Source organism: Camelina sativa, chromosome 11 (genome assembly GCF_000633955.1).
Source record: "Camelina sativa cultivar DH55 chromosome 11, Cs, whole genome shotgun sequence".
NCBI classification, from domain to species: domain Eukaryota; kingdom Viridiplantae; phylum Streptophyta; class Magnoliopsida; order Brassicales; family Brassicaceae; genus Camelina; species Camelina sativa.
The window spans coordinates 48,078,798-48,096,498 of NC_025695.1; the positions used below are offsets into that span (position 1 = coordinate 48,078,798).

Here is a 17,701-nt window from a genome sequence, read left to right on the forward strand (position 1 = left end):
AAAAAAAAAAAAAAAAAAAAAAAAGAGAAATCTTAAGCAATGTGCGAAGAAGAATCTCAATGATCAATTAGAAAGTTTATAAGAAGAAGAATGAACCTGAGCATGGACATACGGTGACCAGCTGGGCGACCGAGCTTCCTGAATTTAGTCATTTCTGCGACGGCGAAAGCGATCGGAGAATGGGCGAAACTGGGAAGATGAAGAGGAAAAAAGAACTCTGACGAAGGTGAACAATAAACCCAGCAGCGGATCGCTCGGGTCAGTGGACCCTTACCTTTTGTAATGGGCCGGACATTCTCGATTTTTAGCCCAATAGAATAATAAAATTTTTATTTGCTTCTCTCGTTGTTGATCTTACCGAATTCCACGTACTGTATGTATTGTTTAATCAGAGTTAAGCGTTGAATTGACATGCCTAACTTTTGTCCACTGACCATTGTTATAAAACACAAAACAGTCCCAAAGAATAAAAACACAGATCCAAATTTTCAAATTTTGTGGGCGGTGTGTCGACCCTTCTCTCATTCGTATTGAGAGTCAAAAGGCCAGGTCTCAAAGTTGGACTCGTTGTTAGTTTATGATAATCTACATATTTTAAATATTTATACAAGTATCTTGTAACGATGATTATATGAATAATAGCAAGACTTTAAAATCCAAACACATGCACCAAAAGTCGTTTGACGAATATAGTCAATAATGTTATAAAGGCAATAAATAACATTTAAATGGTTATAGACTAATTTCTTTTCTGTATTTAATAGAAGTGGTCCGATACCAGCTCATTTATGGGTTTCTCATCAATATCCATTTAAAACTTTAAGTTTCTAGGAGTATTAGTCAAAATACTTACATATNAAAAAAAAAAAAAAAAAAAAAAAAAAAAGATCTTGAGAAAACGAAGGTAACATTACATGAACAAATAAAAACCATGTCTTCTTTTTATACAAAAGACAGTTAGTTGATCGGTTCAAATTTTGTTAGTGAGACTATAGGTTTTTGAAAATTTATAATGGACTTTTTAACGCAAAAAATAATACCACAAGATGAGGAAAAAGATAAAGATGATTATGACTTATATATACAGGCTTATGTCTATGTCGTGTATCATGCATTCGAATCTTCCAAAGACGAATTGAAAATCACATGTTACATCGTTACAAAATTGTGGGTCGATGGGAACTATATGACGTATTCATCTCTTTTTGACAATTTTGGACCTATTATTACCAACAGAATAATCATCAACATTCGTATTTTATATAAAAGAAAAAGGCAATTCCATATCAAATGATACGAATTAACAATATGATTGGAAAATTCAAGAACATCATTATTTTGATTTTACTTTACAGTAATAACAGAATAATTTGACTACAATGAATTGAATCTTCGTCTTTTTTGTTTTTGCTTTTGAGTTTATATTCACTATTCAAAATTTCAATTTGTTTACAATTTCTCACTTTTTTCCCAAGGAACAAATTTTAAAGAACGAACCCTAATTAAAGTGAGTAGTAAAAAAAGAATTGATCAAAACGGCATGATATGTGTCGTTTTGGTGTCGTAAGCCGAAAGGCAAGATCTTGAATTCACCTTGAACACCTTTAGAAGATCCGTTAACATTCGTCTAACGGCGGGAGAGCAATTGCTCTGTAACAGTAACAGAATCTTCGTAACTCCGTTAGCACTCGTAACGGCTTCCAAAGCTTTATCCTCTTTAAAAAGATAAGAAACACTCCACAGCACCGTCACGGCGTGCTCCGTCGCCGCCGTCGACACTTTCATCAGCTTTTTTACCACCGTTTTCAAACACTCTCCGTCTCCGCCGCAAATCTCCGATCTCCCTTCCTTGGTGGATGCTAGAATCTCGAGAAGCTTCAGACATTTCTCGGTGACTGAAACGCTCGACGCCGTCGGATCTGATAACAATTTAGTCACGTCTCCGATGAGTTTTTCTCGGATCAGGTTTAGTTTCACGCGCTTCGGTGAGCTAATCGCGACCAAACACGATAAACTCGATTCGATCAAGGTCGAATCGGAGTCTTTACTAATCGATTTCATTAGCTCCGTCACTAATCCATCTCTATCAGCGATTAAAAGCTTTGATTCGGCGTCGACGGCGATGAACTCGAGTAAACCGGCGCAATCAATCTTCAATTCGACATTCCCGGTTCGAAACAAGAAGACGATAACCGTTAACCGATCTCGACCGTTGGTTAAAATAAGATTAGAAAACCGTCTCCGATCTGAGATTTTGGTTCGAACCAAACTCAGAATCTTAACCGCCTCTTGAACAACCAGCGATTTCGCGGCGGAGGTGGTTTCGAAACCGTCCTGGTCAATCAGATCCACGAGAAGCCTCACGAAATCATCTTTTCCGGCGAGAAAGCCTCTGTTATCATCAGATTCTCTCCCGAATCGAACGATCTTAGACAAAACCTCGCGATCGTCACGCTCCTCTTTCTCGATCTTGACTCTATCAATCGCATCGGAGATCTCGTCTCTCGTCGGAGCAGCTAACTCCGCCGACGATTCAACACAACCTCGACGACGAACGGAATCAGACCAAATCTCTATCAGACGCTGAAGAGTCCGATTAGGTATGAAATCCTTGTTCTGAAGAATCTGCATCGTCGCGGGACACGTGTTGTTCCCGCCGTCGAGCCACCGTTGGATACTAGCTCGATCGTAAGTAACACCGGTGCAAAGACTCACCGGAGATTTCATAACGTCGAGTGATATAGGACATCGGAAGAACGTAGGTACTGTGATGCAGAGATCATCCTTCCTCATTGCTTTGGCCGTTGCTTTTTTTTCCCGATTTGCTCCAAAAGAAAGAGAGAGAGAGAGAGAGAGAGAGAGAGAGAGAGATTGTTTATGGTTTTAGTGCGTGGGGTTTGGTTTAAAAGATGAGAGAGAGAGAAAAAGAGAGTCAAACTTTGGTGACGTCAAATTTTTTCACTTTTTTGACGAGAGTTTTAGTATTTTTTCAAATATCTTTTTTGTATAAACTAATTTTAATGAGTAAATCGAATAAAAACTTTTTCTTTTAACGTAAATCGAATATAACTTTTTATTTTTTCTCTCTTTATGCTATTATTAAATAACTATACTACAAAATTAGAATAATATTTTAGCACACTCCAAAACGTAAAATAAAATAAAATGGATTTTATTTTCTGTTTCACTTTTGGTCGTTGGTCAAAGAAGTCTTTCGGCGCGTTATAATAGTTATTAGAGATTATTTTTTGATTTTTCAATCACAGCCATTGATCTGAATATTTAAAAAATCTAAGATGTGGGAATTGGACGGTAAGGATTTGATTTGAGTCCACTTTAACGTCTCAAGAACGCACCGAGTTTTTGGGGCGGGTGTGCAGTTGCACGTTTGAGATTTGTGGAAATGCACAACTTTTTATTATTATTATTTTATGACCCTTTAAATTTTAGTTATTTTAATATATCTCCTCGTTTTTCTTATTTCTCAGTTTTTCGTCCTCGTTTTCACATTTGGAGAGGTTCGTAAAAATCTTTAAGAACGCGTTATTATACAAATTGAATTAATCGGAACGATTATTTCTGTAAATTATTTATTCTCACCCAAATATTTTGTTTTCTATAATTAGGTGAATCATCATCACACTTTTTACAATGTCAATATTTTTATGTGAGTGGAGATATTATAGTCCACTCTCACCTTTCACTGTAGCAATGATTTCAATGGTTGCGATATATATATTTTTTTTTGGTTCAATTCGTGCAAGAATTCGGACTTCTATCTAATTACAAAATTTGTAATTTTAGTTATTTACCTAAATTAGTGAAACGTTAAAAAGTTCATATATTTTTCAAATTAACCCTTGAGTATGATGGTATACTCCTATAAATTTTATAAAATCCAGGCACAAACCAATAATATCTAATAACATATGGAAAAGATATTACGTAAAAGTTCATAAGTTCAATAGCATTTGCATCCGATTTGTGACGTTTGTTAATGTTCATAAGGTGGTACTCGCAGAGTGTGAACCACCTATTTTTACACAGAAATTCCCAGCCGCTTACGGATATGTAGCTTCAGAAATTCGTCTCTACACATTTCAAGGTGATGTATACAGATCGGTGCTGTTATGCAAGAAACGCGCTATTTTATTTGCCCCCGGTTAAACGTGTTTTTCGTATATTAATATGACTATGAGTCTTATATTAATGTAATTAACCGTCACTCCATTTTCATATTCTATAATTTCAACGTAAAAGTGAATAAATTGCTTTAACCAAAATGGTTAGATAAAGGAATTGAAATCTAACGAATTCGTTCCATGGTTCCTCAACCTTCTTCATGAACAAGCCTTGATCCTAAACAACAAGTCAGAAAATGCTTAAGAACTTGTTGCGACCAAGTACAGTGTGACCAAAAAGTCTGACGTAGATTGGTCTTGATATATATAATCGACCATTTCTTTTCTCCTTGGGATCCATTTCTTTGTTTTAATTATAACCAATAATGTCTTTGAAATGTTTATTGAGATTTGTAAATGTGATGGACATCTAATTTTATAGCACTTATAAATAATACTAAAAAATATTTTGTTTCCAAATCTATTACAATTCTCTAAAATTCTAAAACTAACATTATATTTAAAAACATTATATTTAAAATTTAATTTTTCAAAATACTAAATGCTAAATTCAAAATACTAAACACTACCCATCAACCTTTAAATTTTTAAATTTTTATTAAATAGTGATATTTTTGAAAATTTGTGAAATATGTGTTATTTTTATCTTTAAAACATGTTTTAGTGCTATTTTATTGTAGTTTTTTTTATAGTCATATACTTAATATATTTTGACATTAAACGTGACATTTATGCGAGGAAGTTGATCATCATCAATATCTATATTTAGATCAGAAAGGTATGATCATTAGAAAAAAATATATAAGCATTTATGTATCCCACATTCGACATTTTTGCTTGAATTAACCATCGTTTTAAGTACTATAAAAAATCCAATCTGTCTCCATAATTTTTTTTGATAATATCTGAACGATTGTTTATTAGAAAACCAATCGATTCTACCAAAAAAAAAAAAATAGAAAACCAATCGAGTACTCTTCTTTTATTGTAGTTATTTAAAAATAATCAGTGCTATAATTAACAGTACAGTCGTCATCATTACATGTTTGGTAAGTGTCATGAGTTATGAAACCTCAAACACTATTTTCCTCTGTTTTTACGTTCGGTCGTTTCGTTTAAATTCAGGCAATCATTCATATTCCCTTTTCTATGGATTAGGTAAATTATGCGTACGACGGTATCTACAAAATAAAGCAACTGTTAGTGTTTTGGTAAAAAGTAAAAAAAAACTAAAACATTGTTTATAATTTTATATACGTCGGTGTAATACAGGGCAAGCTAAGAAACTTACATCTTTCTCTGTAATCTGTACACCGTCACTCCATTTTCATATTTTATAATTTTAACGTAAAAGTGAATAAATTGCCTCGACCAAAATGGTTTGATAAAGAACTAAAATCTAGCGAATTCATTCCATGGTTCCTCAACCTTCTTCATGATCATGCCTTGATCCCAAACAACAAGTCTGAAAATGCTTAAGAACTTGTTGCGACCAAGTACAGAGTAAGTAAATCGAGAAAGACCTTATTTGTCAAATAAAAAGATCCGACATTGACCAAGAAACAACACAAACAACTTTGTTAAAAGCCACCCCAAAATCACGATTCAATAGGAGACTCAACTTTGTTCTCCTCAGCTGCAAAGAAGGGAATGGGCTTTCTCGGAGCTGGAAGACGTCCAATGCTATCGACCTTATCTTGTTGTTTAGGAGGTGGTCGCGCTGCTTTTGGCAATAACCTTCCTTTCTTCTCAAACCATTCCGGTTTAAGCAATGCCCTTAAGCCCAATTTGTTGTAATACACTCTCCTCACTGATCCTCCTGCTGCTTCCACCACCTCTTTTGCCCTAACAGTCACTCTCGAAACCTGTAGTAAACACGGCATCACCAATTAACCAAACTTTCTAACAATGACTTGGCACAATGTGGAAAATGCAGAGAGACTATATACAGAGCAAAAGTTCATAATGCAAAAAATGGTAAACCTCGAAATGAAGAGGCCATTTGATCTCATCAGCACCACGACCCATTAGTCTTACTCCGTCTTCTATTTGCTTTCCTATGGCTCCCACATCCTACAAGCCGGGTGTTAAATGAGTTTACTAAAAAGAATCATCAACCTCGATTTAAACCAGTGAGTCAAGAGCGAGTATGTATAACTGTACCTTGAGCGTTTTCATTGTGATCAATTCATGAGAATCTATCTCCCCAGCGTTTATGAGTTTCGCTATCTTTCCTAGTCCAACCGGCTGCATCATCATACAACAAATCATATCATCAATACTGTCAAATTCAAACTCTAAATTCCAATCTACTTCACCACAAGCAGCTAAGACACAGAGTGACCCATCTGATTTAGATTCTCAAATTCGACCTAATCTAATGAATCAGTCACAGATGTAAAATCATTGGAAGCTACAAAAGCAATAAACTTGACATCAGAACACAAATCCAAGAACTGAAAGGCACGAGCTTTTTTGTTTGTTGTACCTGGAAATGAAGCTTGAATTTGTTCTTGAAGCCACGTTTGGGTAAACGGCGTCGTAATGGAGTCTGACCACCTTCGAAACCAAACTTCATGGTTCCTCTAGCTTTTTGCCCCTTGTGACCTCTTCCAGCAGTTTTACCTTTACCAGACCCAATACCTCTACCTTTCCTCGTCTTGAGTTTTCTTGGCACATTGTCTCTCAGATCGTTCAAACACAATAAACTGAACGCTCTAATTCCCTGAAACGACGAAGCCCTGTTCATAAAAGTTGGAATCTGAGTGAAGATCGGAGAGCTACTACTACGGCATTGAAGAAGTGGCGAAGAAGTGACGAATCTGGGTTTTGCGGTTTGATGAACGGATGAATTGATGAGTGATGTTGATATGATCGATGAGATCCTTCTTCTTATCATCTCTCCTTCGTTGCGGAATCAAAAGCAGATTTTTGGAATTTGAGATTTCTTCTGGTGAAATTTTTTAACATTCCATTTTTGGGGGATTTAGGGTTTATGAGATTTCAGTGAAGAGATTCTTCTTCTGGATCAAACAACATTTCTCTTTCGTTTGTTGCAGCCATCATTGATTTCTTATTGGGCTTATTAAGCACTGTCAGTTAAGGCCCATCTATGACCCAAGATTCTATGCCTAAATTCCGGTTAGGTGCTTAATTTTCCGGTTTAATGTGGTAAAACCCAAATTTATTACGCAAGAAACTACGTCGTTTTGAGTTGGACAGGAGATAAAATAATTTGGCAAAGGGTTTTAGGTCTTCCGCCGCATTGGATTTTTTTCCGGTAACTATTCAATCTCTCTCTCTCTCGTTAGCCGTCGACGAAGTGACCCTTCTTTCTCAGTCGCTTCCTTCGTTAGGTTTGAGAGTGACCCTTCATTCTCAGTCGCTTCCTTGTTCAAAAAGCTCAACTTTTTGGTTTGTTGTTTCGATTTTTGCAGGTTTTTGTGAAATCGTGAGAGAGTTGATTTGAGAAGAGATGGGATTGGATTACGAACCTAACGAAGATTTTGTAGTCGCTACCACAGAGGAAGTAGACGACGCTGAAATCAGTCCAGAGGAAGAGATTTGGATTCTCCAATATCCTTTAGGCCGAGTATGTTTTACATAATCAAAATCCCTTTTTTTTTTTGTGTAAAAATATTTGAAAGATGCCTTATTACGTGAACTTGACGCAATTGATCTTATCTCCATGTTCTAAAAACTATAGGGACCTGCTGCAACGCAGTTTCCAGAAGTCGATGAGGACTTTCTTGAGTTTGATAATGATCTTGACAAAGAAGGAATATTTGGAAATTTTGTAGATTCATCTGGTAAGTTTTGATGGTTTTGATATCCAAAAGTTGGCTTCATTGCCTTAGGTTAATGTTGTTTGAATTAAGTTAGTTACCATCCTCCTCTCTTGTTGGTTTTTGTATAGGTACCAAGGTTGACCTTGCTAGCTATCCTCCTCAAGATACTGAGTCAACTATGATTTTACCTTCTGAGAATTCGACCATTGGTATATTCCTCTTTTATTGTGACTGGTTTAGGTTTTAGTCGTTTAGTTTTAGACAGTATTGTCCCCTGTTACTTATGTAATTTGTGGGTTTTTATGGGTAGCTGGGAGAATTTCTCGGCGAGTTGCGTTAGTTAGGTACGCTGAACCAAACGAGCTGCTTCAGAAGATAAAGGCAAGAAGCCAACAGAAGCTTGTTGGAGCAGTGACGAATTCCTCTGGGAAATACTCTAACCCAACTCAAAGTAGCCGTCTTAAAAGCAGCAAACACTCTGCTTCCTCACGTAGCAGCAAACAGAAGAGCTTGTTCTCTAGCTTCACCGAGGCTCCAAAGTCACCCAAAAGAAAGCATTCTAGTTCTTCCTCTGGTAAACATGGCATCTCGACAAGTACTTCTTCAGAACGATTGGAAAAGTCCAAAAAGAAGAAGATTATGAAGATGGAAGAGTAATTGTTGTTCCTTATAAACAAGTGTTCTTGACGGTTAAAGATGTTGAGCAGACAAGAAACAGCTTAGTATTTGTGTTGGAATTCATAAGTAGTTTCCATGATTATTAAAGTACAAGCTTATTAGCTTACCTTGGAACAGGTCAAAGTTTTAAATACAGCTTTTTGTATCTTAGTAAGGGTGCGAGATTAATACAACAGCTAAGATCTCTCTTGTTCTTTTCTCTTCAAGCCTCTGTGGTTGGAATTGTTTCAGAGAGTTGTGATATTGGCTTCCATTGTTGTGGAGTTTGAGCCTTTTTTATAGAGAGGGCATGGATTTCTTTCATCTCTTCTTCAAGAGCAGCGTTTATAATGCGGTGCCTCTCGAGCAATCTCTTCTCTTCAAACTGTTCCGAGACAATCTCAACAACAAAACTCGCCCCGCAGCTGGAACAAAAGAGTAAAGCTTTAAGACTGAGAACTGGAAATTTAGATATCAAAAGTGATGATGGTTTAGTGAGATCATAAGACTTTACCCTCCAGATGTGTCGATGACTTCCTAGTTTTACATATAACTGAAGCCAAATTAGTGACGTATACAGAGAAAGATCACAAAAGTAAACTTGCTGCTTCAATAATTTCACGTACACACGAACCACATGAGTGAGAGTATGATTCAATCTTAGAACAAAAGAATCAAAAGATTTCTCTTAGAGAAACATGAGTATGATGATCCAATTTGGTAAAGTTCTACTTTTCATCAAGAGACAAAAGATTTCAAACTGTCATTGATCTACAACTCCATCTTTCTCCAATATATGGAAGAACAGAGGATGCATGTGTGATAAATCAAAACTCATAAGTTTCTTCTTACTTTGGACAGATTCAGAAGCCAAGAACAGAAAAAAAATATTGCAGGTAAGGGGATCAAATTGACTTACCAGATGAACAGGATTGAGTTTTGAAGTCAATGAAGCTTCGACTTGCTCCTTCGATACACCCATCTCCCTCTCTTTCTGCTTAAAAGTTTGTGCAGCTATGATTTGCAAAAACTTGGTGTGTCCCCTAATGACTCTAAATGGGTGAACCGAGTGAATCCGGGACCCAATCCGAATATATTCTCTTCTGACTCTATTCATTCGATACTATCCATAAACATACCACAAACCTCTTCTCAACTTTATGACATTCGATACTATCCATAACCTCAAGTTTAATCGCCAACAAAAACGAACCAGTGGACAGTCTCTAAAATATTCAGAACCAATCTTTTGAATGGTCTTGGCATGAATTTGGTCAGTAAAAACGTCAAAAGAGTGAAGAACAGAGTAATTTATATGCATCTGAATTTCCACCACTATAAGTTTCTGCAAATGATCATCATAATATAAATGCAACCTTTTCCTGAAAAAGCCCTTGGTGTTTATCTGGATGCCATTTCAAAGCAGCAGACGGGAAACTGCAAACTGATACTGAGCTCTCCATCTACAACACAACAGAGAAATAACAACAACACAATGTTCAATCTTCTCGATTCAATAACATGTTGTATTGGGCCTTTGAGCTTGGTAGCGCAGTAGCCAATCAAAAAAAATCAGACTAGGGTAAATGTTGGGTCTCACAGTGAAGTGAGAGCCCTCCAAAAATAGGCGTATGCCACTTAGCGTGGAGAGCACACGGTATTCTTTAGTAAAAGGCGAAAGAATAGTTCGCTTTGTGCTCACCACATGGCTGCGTGAGTTTAGCGTCAACGATAGTGTAGTTTATATATACCCAAATTTTCACTACCAAACTTTCTTAGCCTCCGATGTGGGATACGCGTTTAAGCTCCTTGTTAAAAGGCTTTGTGTGATTATACTAAAGCCCATTACCATTCTCTTTTGTCTTTAATAGTATCACTTACAAAAATTTCACCAACCATATTTTAATTTAATTATTCTTGTGATGGAAATTTGAAATTTCTTCTTTTATATGCATATTTCCCCGACCTCCCGATTTGGTTTCCTTAAAGTGCCATTCATTCTATAACAAGAAAAGATGATGTCTCATGGATGTGTTATAAAGTATTTCAACGATGCATGAAGGAAAAACTCGCCTGAAGAATATCTATATTTTAATTCCTTTGGTATGGAAGAGAAGATTGTGTTTGTGTATAGCCTTTTTAGCATCAGAACGCTTCTCCTAATTACTTCAAGTTCAATATCCCTCAAGCTGAGAACCACAAAATCACACTATAGCAGTGTTCACATTCTTGAAACCAAAAATCTGAACAAACTAATCAACCATAAGATCCTAAATCAAAATTCTCAAACTTTTCACATCATACATTATATTCACAATGTTACATAACAGAACTGCCATCAGATGAGTATTTTTTGGTCCATAATTCGAATTAACGGTAACTAAAAGATTCATATGATTTTTGTGATCTCTTAAACAACTTGCTTGTTACTAAAGTTAACTCACGGTTGACATTTTTAACACACGATTGAAAAAAAAAATCGATAATTAAGTTTTATCTTTAATAAATTTGCATAGGTTGACAATACGGCCAAAGGTATAAATGTGACCGTTATATGGAAGATTTCTTTTATTATTCGGAATGCATATGGACAATAGAGATACCAATTCCAAAATTTCTTTTATTTATTTCCCTTTTTCAGTAATATACCCTGCTTGATTCAGTAACAAAATATAATATGCATCAAAATAAAGATTCGATTACAAATCTTTTCTATGATTAGAGAGTTTTTATATCATTAATTTACATACTACAAAACAAATCAGATTAACGTCCCAATGTAAATTTAGGTTTACCACGAAAACCCTTACTATATTATAATAAAATCTTTGTCTCTCTCTCTCTATATATATATATTTTCCTCCTTCATGGCCGCAGAGAATTTATAGGACAATAAACTCTTCTTTGACCATCCCTTTACACCTCTCTCTCTAATCTCTCGGAAGATAAAAGGCTAAATTAAGAGAGAGAAAAATATTACTTGTCTCATTATCTGTGTGTTTAACGTACGAGATGGGAAACTGTGCCATCAAGCCAAAGGTTCTCAAAGATAATGACGAGGATCTTGTTCCGGTAGAGCGAGATACGGCGGCTCCTGTTGATCATGAAAAGGATCCGGCTGACAAGAGCGAGAAGAACAATGCTCCTAATAACGCCGCGGAGGAAGAAGCAGCTGCGGCTGCTGCTGCACGACGGAGCGAGAAGGGAAAAGAGATTTTGATTGAAGATGACGTGGACGAACACAACAAACGCCCATCTCTCAGTCACTTGTTTCACGAGGTATGTGTTGAATTTTCTATTCTTATTCATCATCTCTATGGTTTTTATTCTTCTATATATTTATAGATTAGTGTTCGGTAAGGATCTAAATTGTTTATACAATACTTGTCGAAAAAATGGGATAGTACAGATTCAATAGTTTGTGTGTTATTAGTCATTTAATCAGCAATTGATAGCTTCAAAACAAAAGTTCTTTACCTTAATTTACTGTTGTACAATTTCTTAATATTATGGCCGGCAAGTTAGGAACCAGACCGTTTCTTTTTTTTTTAGGATTATTACAAAAGACAAAATAAGATATAAATAAAAGCTTTCTCTTGCCTTCTAAGTTTTAACTTAAGGACCACTTTTGAAAAAGTAAAATCTTTTCTATAGAGTTAGTGGATGTGTTTTTACATTTTATATGTGGAAGTGGAACCTAATAAAGTGACAATAATTTATTTGACCCCTAAAAAAAAGTTACAATGATTTATCATACCGGCATGTCCAAACCGGACTGATTTATCTACTGGTTTACTCACTTTTCAAATCAATTTGTGGATGGTTTTTTACTTTTTTTTAAACAGGACAAGGTAATAGTGGAGAAAGAAGTAACCGATCTATCTCCGGTAAAACCAGATACTAATGACAAAACCGGTCCTTCTTCAGAGGTTTCAAAGCTTGATACTTCTGCTCTAACCGCTCCTATTGTCAAAGCTCCAGAAGAAACCTTTGACGTTCAGACACGAAATGACCTCGAAGTTAAGATTCCAAAAGATTCTCAGGTTAAGACTCCTGAAACTCCTAAAGCTAAGGAAGCTGAAGAGAATTTTTCAGAGAATTGGGAAGTTAAGTTTCCAGAGGAGTTGGAAGCTAAGAAAACATCAGTAGTTGTTAAGGTTGGAGGAGAGTCAAAACTTCCAGAAGCATCTGAGGTTTCTGCTCCTAAGTTGTCTGAAGTAAAGGTTACAAAAGAATCAAATGTTCCTGAGGTCTTGGAGGATAAGAATATTCCAGAGGTTTCTTCTGCTCCTGAACTGTATGAAATTAAGGTTACAAAAGAGTCAAATGTTCCTGAGGTATTGGAGGATAAGAATATTCCAGAAGTTTCTGCTCCTGGATTGTCTGAAATTAAGGTTACAAAAGAGTCTGAGGTCTTGGAGGATAAGGATATTCAAGAAGTTTCTGAAGTTAAGAGTGATGAAGTTAAAGCAGCAGAATCAGAACTTTTAAAGGTTTCAGAAGTTAAATCTACAGAGGATTTAGAGATTAAAGTACCAGAAGTTTTTGAAGTCAAGACTCCTGATACATCAAACGTTAAGGTTACAGATGAATCGGAAGTTAAGGTTAAAGATGAATCAGAAGTTAAGACTGAGGCTAAGACTGCAGAAGAGACAGAAGTATCAGAGTTTAAGGATGCTCAAGAGACGATCGTTACATCTGAGGAAGACAAAGAAATTGTGTTGCCTAAAACAGAGGATGAAGCAAAAGATGTGTCTTTGGAGAAGCAAGTCAAAGAGTCTACTACGACATTGTGTGATTTAGGAACCAAATGAGTCACGAGAGACTACAGAGAAATTACCAACCAGGAGTAGCTAAAATGATATTCTTTTTTAAAACCATGTCATGGTTTTATAAAACAAAACAAAACAAAACAAGAAAAACGATTTAACATTCTTTAGGCAATTTCAGTTTATGTGTTTAATATCTCTTATTGTTGTTTTTTTTTTCTTACAAAAATCCGCATGTCCCCAAGTTGTACACTTTGCAATAAAGATAATTTTTTCATGTTTGTGTGTTTAACAGTTTACTACATGTTTAGTAAATTTGTAGATATCTAGCAGCTTGAGGAAATGGGCAAATAAAATGATATAGTATAAGGAGTTAAAAGTGGTGTGACAAAAGTTAAAGCAAAGATTTCTTAAGAGTAACTAGGTTTGATCCCGTGGTACACCACGGGACAATTTTTTTTAAAAAACTTTTGAATATATTATAAATAGATCAAGTTTTTTTCGAGTTTTAATATAAATGTTACATTGTTATATATGTGTGTGTTCTCACAGTAATTAATAAAAAGGTTAAGATAGATATTATTTATATATTAAACTAACTCAAATGTGAAATAATCTATATCCGAATATACTTGTTTGGTTACAAAAATTCTAAAACTATTTTTAAAATATAGATATCCGTTTATAAAAATTCAAATCACATCATATACTAAAAAAATCTAAAATTTTATTAACTTAATGTACTAAATAGTAATTTAAATAATTAAATATAAGATTAAATAAAAGTGAAAGGAAAATTATATTTTAATCTAACATATTGCTTTAAATTAGGTCGATAGATTTTAGAAAATTAATATTATCAAATAAGGAAATGATTGTGTTTGGTTGTAAGAATTGTAGAGAATTTAGTTGGGACTTGTTTGGATACAGAGATAAGATATGATGACATAAAAATGTACTTCAAAAATGTTAAGATAGACTAGACGATCTACATATTATATGTGAATGATCAATATATTATTATATGAAGCCTAAATTTTAGCACATACAATAAATATATAAGACAAAAAAAACTAACACTATATTTTAACTAATTACAACCTTCAATTCATTGCACACGACATCGTTTTCATTCTGTAGATCATCAATCTTATCATCACCACTGTTTCTCTCCTCTCTGCTTTTGCCCCACAACACACAGTAGAGTCCTATAATCAACAATATTCCGCCTAAAATGCTACAAAACCATATACACATGTATAAGTTAATTTGTTGAATAGATAAGATAAAATGAATTAACTATTAAAGAAGATTATTGTAGAACCTTCCAAGACTGATGATCTCGCATAAGAGAATTGCTGAAGAGAGGAGTGTGAAGAGGAGAGACAAAGGAGTAAACATTGATAAGAAGACAGGTCCCTTCTTCTCTATAACCCATGACTGCAAATAATATGCTACGCCTGTTACAATGAACCCCTGCATATAATGTCACGTTTATATTAATTAATTTAAGATTATTTGATTTATGACATACTAATACATATTATGTAATGAATTAGAGGTAATTACGCAGTAAATGACTGCAACGAGTCTTAGGTTCCAACCAAGCTTCCATGCTGAGATATCTCTCTCGAAAGCAATTGCGATGACAAAGGACTGAATCGAACTCAAGAGGCATTGAAGTGTTGTGAAGTATAGCTTCGAAGGGTAGACCTTTAACACACGACCCTGTTTGTAAATACGAAACAAATTTAATTAAAAATAGCAGAAAAGATTGTCACAATTACTCAACAATAATAAAATTATATAAATAAATCTATTAAATGTAAGGTTCAATCTTTGGCGAGTACTCAACTCTTTGGCCTAGCTATAAAGTAATTTCAATGGGGTGATGTATAAAGCAACTTGAAAGATAGAAAGATACCTGTAAAACGAGCCAGAGACCCCAGAAGACGTTGGAGGCGATCATGAGGATACATCCTTTGAGCCACGAGGTGGAACCTCCCGAGACGTGGCCGGGTTCATGATGTTCTTGGCCGTGACTGAGGTGATGGCATAAAGGTAATTTAAGTAGTGGACCTTTGTAAAGAGCTAAGGTAATGACCCCTCCCATGCACACAGTAATCCCTACAAGCTTCGCCGTTCCTTGTATGCTCTTAACCTTAAGCCTCTCCATTCTTTAGATTAATACAAAATAAATAAATCTTAGAAAGACTAATTAGGTATTAACTGAAACGAGTCAAATTAATTAAATTAGCATCTATTGTAAATTTGTAATTAAAGTATACCCAAATAAGAGAGCCATGAAGAAAGTGATGGCCGGAAGGGAAGCTGTTGTGGCCGCGGCTAAAGTGGCCGACGTGTATGATAATGCGATACCGTTTAAGTCCAAGCTCAATGTCACACTGAAACCCCAACATACATAAATTTTAACAGATGAGTCCAACATAGATATATGTAGCATTCGTTGTATTTTTGCTTTAATTTGCGCGTTTTAGGTTATACCTTAAAGTTTAATGAACTTTCTTCAAATACTTTTATAGTATGTTTTTTTCCTTAAAAACACACAACGTACAGTATAAACGCATAAAAACTAAAGTTTATCATTCGCTTTTGTAAGTACGATCGATTCTCGAAGAAAATTACTGTAAACTTCAATATATATATATTAAAAAACGCAAATATTTGTGTACTTCATACTATCATGGATTTAAATAATAATAATAATAATAATAATAATAATAATAATAATAATAATAATAATAATAATAATAATAATAATAATAATGTCATGGATTTTATGTATCACTTTGTATATTTTTCAAATTCAAAATGATGCACGAAGAAAAAACCAACAAAATTGTTGATTTTTTAAAAAAACTTTAAATAGAAATAAATCGTTTAACCCTATACACGCAAACAAAATTCTCGAAACGAATGAATTAAAATGTACTTGCAGCAGACATACCCAAATAAGGAGAGCATGAAGATCTTGATGAAGGTCACAAATGAAAGAGGTGGAGCACTTTTCCTAAAGGGAAGAAATAAAGAGAATACAATACAATGAATATATATAAAATTATATATATATACATAGAAAGTTTACAAAAATTTATGGTACATACACAAACACAGACATAGAGTGAGAGAGTAATATATAGATATGTACCTCTCGAAGAAGAAAGCAAGAGGAGCCAAGATGGTAGCAAAAGCTTGACGATAGAAAACGAAGACGAAAGTGTTCATTCCACCATTGAAGACGGCTTTGGAGATCAAGAACATGATTGTATATATCACTTGTATTATAGTCACCATCATATATGGTTTCTTCGATTCCATGTCCATGGATCAATTTGATGATGTTTGGTTTTGTTTGTGAATTCTTGGAGATGTATAAATGGGTTACTGTTTATAGTGTTCTTCTTCTTCTTCTGTTTTTTTCTTCTGATAGTTTATATAGTTTTCTTCTTTTGAGATATATAGAATAAGAAACTAAGTGGGTATTTATATAAGTACAGACACAAGCACGCAGCAACTTGATATATTATTACGGTGGTGTTTCAAAAGTAATTGAATAAATATTTAAAAGTAAGTAACTACGGGCTGGTATTGGATTCTTATTTATAAAGATTTTTGAAGAGTTTAAAAAAATCACTATAAATGAATAAGCAAAAGATTGTTAGAGATTGTTAGAAAGTTTTGTTGATTAGTTTTCTAAAATTTTGTAAACTGCTGCAAACAATTTCTGTATTTTTGTGATATTTTCCATAACTATTTTGTAAAGAAAGTGTTTATCATGAACCAATAACATAATAATTGAATTCATTAAAAATTTTAGATTTTTTTTCTTTAATTGAATAACACAAAATTTTTAATGATTTTATAAAAGTCTAAATCCAATAATCCAAATTTGTTAAGATTTTAAATATCTTTTTATAAATCACAAACTAATAACACTAAAATTTTACAGAGTTTAACAAAATCTTGATCTAATAACAATAGATTCTACAAAACATTTAAAGGCTTTAAAAATCTATTTAAATTTCAAACCAATAATCCCGCTAACAGTGAATGAAGAAAAAAGACGTTTATTTTGTGTCACAATCTCACTATATAACCAACCAAATTATATTATATTTGATGTTGACTAAAAGTATATATTTTTCTCCTTCCGTCCATTAATCACCACCACATCTTCTAAATTTACTGCACGGTGTGGTTTAAATATAGTTTACAACACTGTGAAGAATGCGGATCATAGATTCGACGAAAATAAACATTTTGTTAGTAAAATGATGAAAATCAAATTTTTCAAAAGGAATATAATGATGAAATCATGAAGTAG

The 17,701-nt window shown here is 34.3% G+C and overlaps 7 protein-coding genes across 9 annotated transcripts in view; 2 read left to right on the forward strand and 5 right to left on the reverse strand.

The window, feature by feature from the left end:
• LOC104727094 (50S ribosomal protein L17-like) overlaps window positions 1–234 on the reverse strand; it is a 1,604-nt gene extending 1,370 nt beyond the window's left edge. The window contains exon 1 of the mRNA XM_010446102.2: window positions 97–234. Coding sequence (XP_010444404.1) covers window positions 97–152 — 56 coding nt within the window. The 5' untranslated portion in view covers window positions 153–234. The remainder of the gene's footprint in view (window positions 1–96) is intronic.
• Window positions 1,287–2,882, reverse strand: LOC104727095 (U-box domain-containing protein 27-like). Its single transcript, XM_010446103.2, has one exon. The coding sequence runs from the start codon at window positions 2,791–2,793 to the stop codon at window positions 1,531–1,533; it is 1,263 nt and encodes a 420-aa protein (XP_010444405.1). The 5' UTR covers window positions 2,794–2,882; the 3' UTR covers window positions 1,287–1,530.
• LOC104727096 (50S ribosomal protein L15-like) lies at window positions 5,528–7,169 on the reverse strand. Its single transcript, XM_010446104.2, has 4 exons — window positions 6,631–7,169; window positions 6,306–6,389; window positions 6,126–6,215; window positions 5,528–6,007 (listed from the first exon to the last, which is right to left on the reverse strand). The coding sequence occupies exons 1-4, from the start codon at window positions 7,039–7,041 to the stop codon at window positions 5,741–5,743; spliced, it is 852 nt and encodes a 283-aa protein (XP_010444406.1). The 5' UTR covers window positions 7,042–7,169; the 3' UTR covers window positions 5,528–5,740.
• LOC104727098 (mediator-associated protein 2) lies at window positions 7,335–8,797 on the forward strand. Of its 3 annotated transcripts, none has more exons than XM_010446109.2 (5): window positions 7,335–7,464; window positions 7,580–7,734; window positions 7,849–7,951; window positions 8,059–8,139; window positions 8,241–8,797. In XM_010446109.2, exons 2-5 carry the CDS (start codon window positions 7,618–7,620, stop codon window positions 8,585–8,587), a joined length of 648 nt encoding a protein of 215 aa, XP_010444411.1. In that variant the 5' UTR covers window positions 7,335–7,464; window positions 7,580–7,617; the 3' UTR covers window positions 8,588–8,797. The 3 variants fall into 3 exon arrangements, with proteins under 3 accessions (XP_010444411.1, XP_010444412.1, XP_010444410.1); XM_010446110.2 differs by having other exon boundaries at window positions 7,335–7,422; XM_010446108.2 differs by having other exon boundaries at window positions 7,409–7,498.
• On the reverse strand, window positions 8,647–10,290 carry LOC104727097 (protein BOLA2-like). The gene is made up of 4 exons (XM_010446106.1): window positions 10,188–10,290; window positions 9,507–10,050; window positions 9,102–9,124; window positions 8,647–9,012 (listed from the first exon to the last, which is right to left on the reverse strand). The coding sequence occupies exons 2-4, from the start codon at window positions 9,702–9,704 to the stop codon at window positions 8,811–8,813; spliced, it is 423 nt and encodes a 140-aa protein (XP_010444408.1). The 5' UTR covers window positions 9,705–10,050; window positions 10,188–10,290; the 3' UTR covers window positions 8,647–8,810.
• LOC104727099 (periaxin-like) lies at window positions 11,491–13,615 on the forward strand. The gene is made up of 2 exons (XM_010446111.2): window positions 11,491–11,866; window positions 12,433–13,615. Exons 1-2 carry the CDS (start codon window positions 11,600–11,602, stop codon window positions 13,399–13,401), a joined length of 1,236 nt encoding a protein of 411 aa, XP_010444413.1. The 5' UTR covers window positions 11,491–11,599; the 3' UTR covers window positions 13,402–13,615.
• On the reverse strand, window positions 14,359–16,835 carry LOC104727100 (WAT1-related protein At5g64700-like). Its single transcript, XM_010446112.2, has 7 exons — window positions 16,526–16,835; window positions 16,325–16,387; window positions 15,645–15,761; window positions 15,281–15,533; window positions 14,926–15,084; window positions 14,681–14,832; window positions 14,359–14,593 (listed from the first exon to the last, which is right to left on the reverse strand). Exons 1-7 carry the CDS (start codon window positions 16,699–16,701, stop codon window positions 14,443–14,445), a joined length of 1,071 nt encoding a protein of 356 aa, XP_010444414.1. The 5' UTR covers window positions 16,702–16,835; the 3' UTR covers window positions 14,359–14,442.

Coding starts and splice junctions, on each gene's coding strand:
- LOC104727095 (XM_010446103.2), bottom strand. CDS start 2,793: ATGAGGAAGGATGATCTCTGCATCACAGTACCTACGTTCTTCCGATGT.
- LOC104727096 (XM_010446104.2), bottom strand. CDS start 7,041: ATGATAAGAAGAAGGATCTCATCGATCATATCAACATCACTCATCAAT. Junction 6,390..6,630: donor AATTCAAGCTTCATTTCCAG/GTACAACAAACA, acceptor ATGATGATGCAG/CCGGTTGGACTAGGAAAGAT. Junction 6,216..6,305: donor TCACAATGAAAACGCTCAAG/GTACAGTTATAC, acceptor CCCGGCTTGTAG/GATGTGGGAGCCATAGGAAA.
- LOC104727098 (XM_010446109.2), top strand. CDS start 7,618: ATGGGATTGGATTACGAACCTAACGAAGATTTTGTAGTCGCTACCACA. Junction 7,952..8,058: donor AAATTTTGTAGATTCATCTG/GTAAGTTTTGAT, acceptor GTTTTTGTATAG/GTACCAAGGTTGACCTTGCT. Junction 8,140..8,240: donor TTCTGAGAATTCGACCATTG/GTATATTCCTCT, acceptor TTTTATGGGTAG/CTGGGAGAATTTCTCGGCGA.
- LOC104727097 (XM_010446106.1), bottom strand. CDS start 9,704: ATGAATAGAGTCAGAAGAGAATATATTCGGATTGGGTCCCGGATTCAC. Junction 9,125..9,506: donor AACTCAATCCTGTTCATCTG/GTAAGTCAATTT, acceptor ATGTAAAACTAG/GAAGTCATCGACACATCTGG. Junction 9,013..9,101: donor GTCATCGACACATCTGGAGG/GTAAAGTCTTAT, acceptor CTTTTGTTCCAG/CTGCGGGGCGAGTTTTGTTG.
- LOC104727099 (XM_010446111.2), top strand. CDS start 11,600: ATGGGAAACTGTGCCATCAAGCCAAAGGTTCTCAAAGATAATGACGAG. Junction 11,867..12,432: donor TCAGTCACTTGTTTCACGAG/GTATGTGTTGAA, acceptor TTTTTTAAACAG/GACAAGGTAATAGTGGAGAA.
- LOC104727100 (XM_010446112.2), bottom strand. CDS start 16,701: ATGGACATGGAATCGAAGAAACCATATATGATGGTGACTATAATACAA. Junction 15,762..16,324: donor TTCATGCTCTCCTTATTTGG/GTATGTCTGCTG, acceptor TTGGGGTTTCAG/TGTGACATTGAGCTTGGACT. Junction 15,534..15,644: donor TTCATGGCTCTCTTATTTGG/GTATACTTTAAT, acceptor ATTAATCTAAAG/AATGGAGAGGCTTAAGGTTA.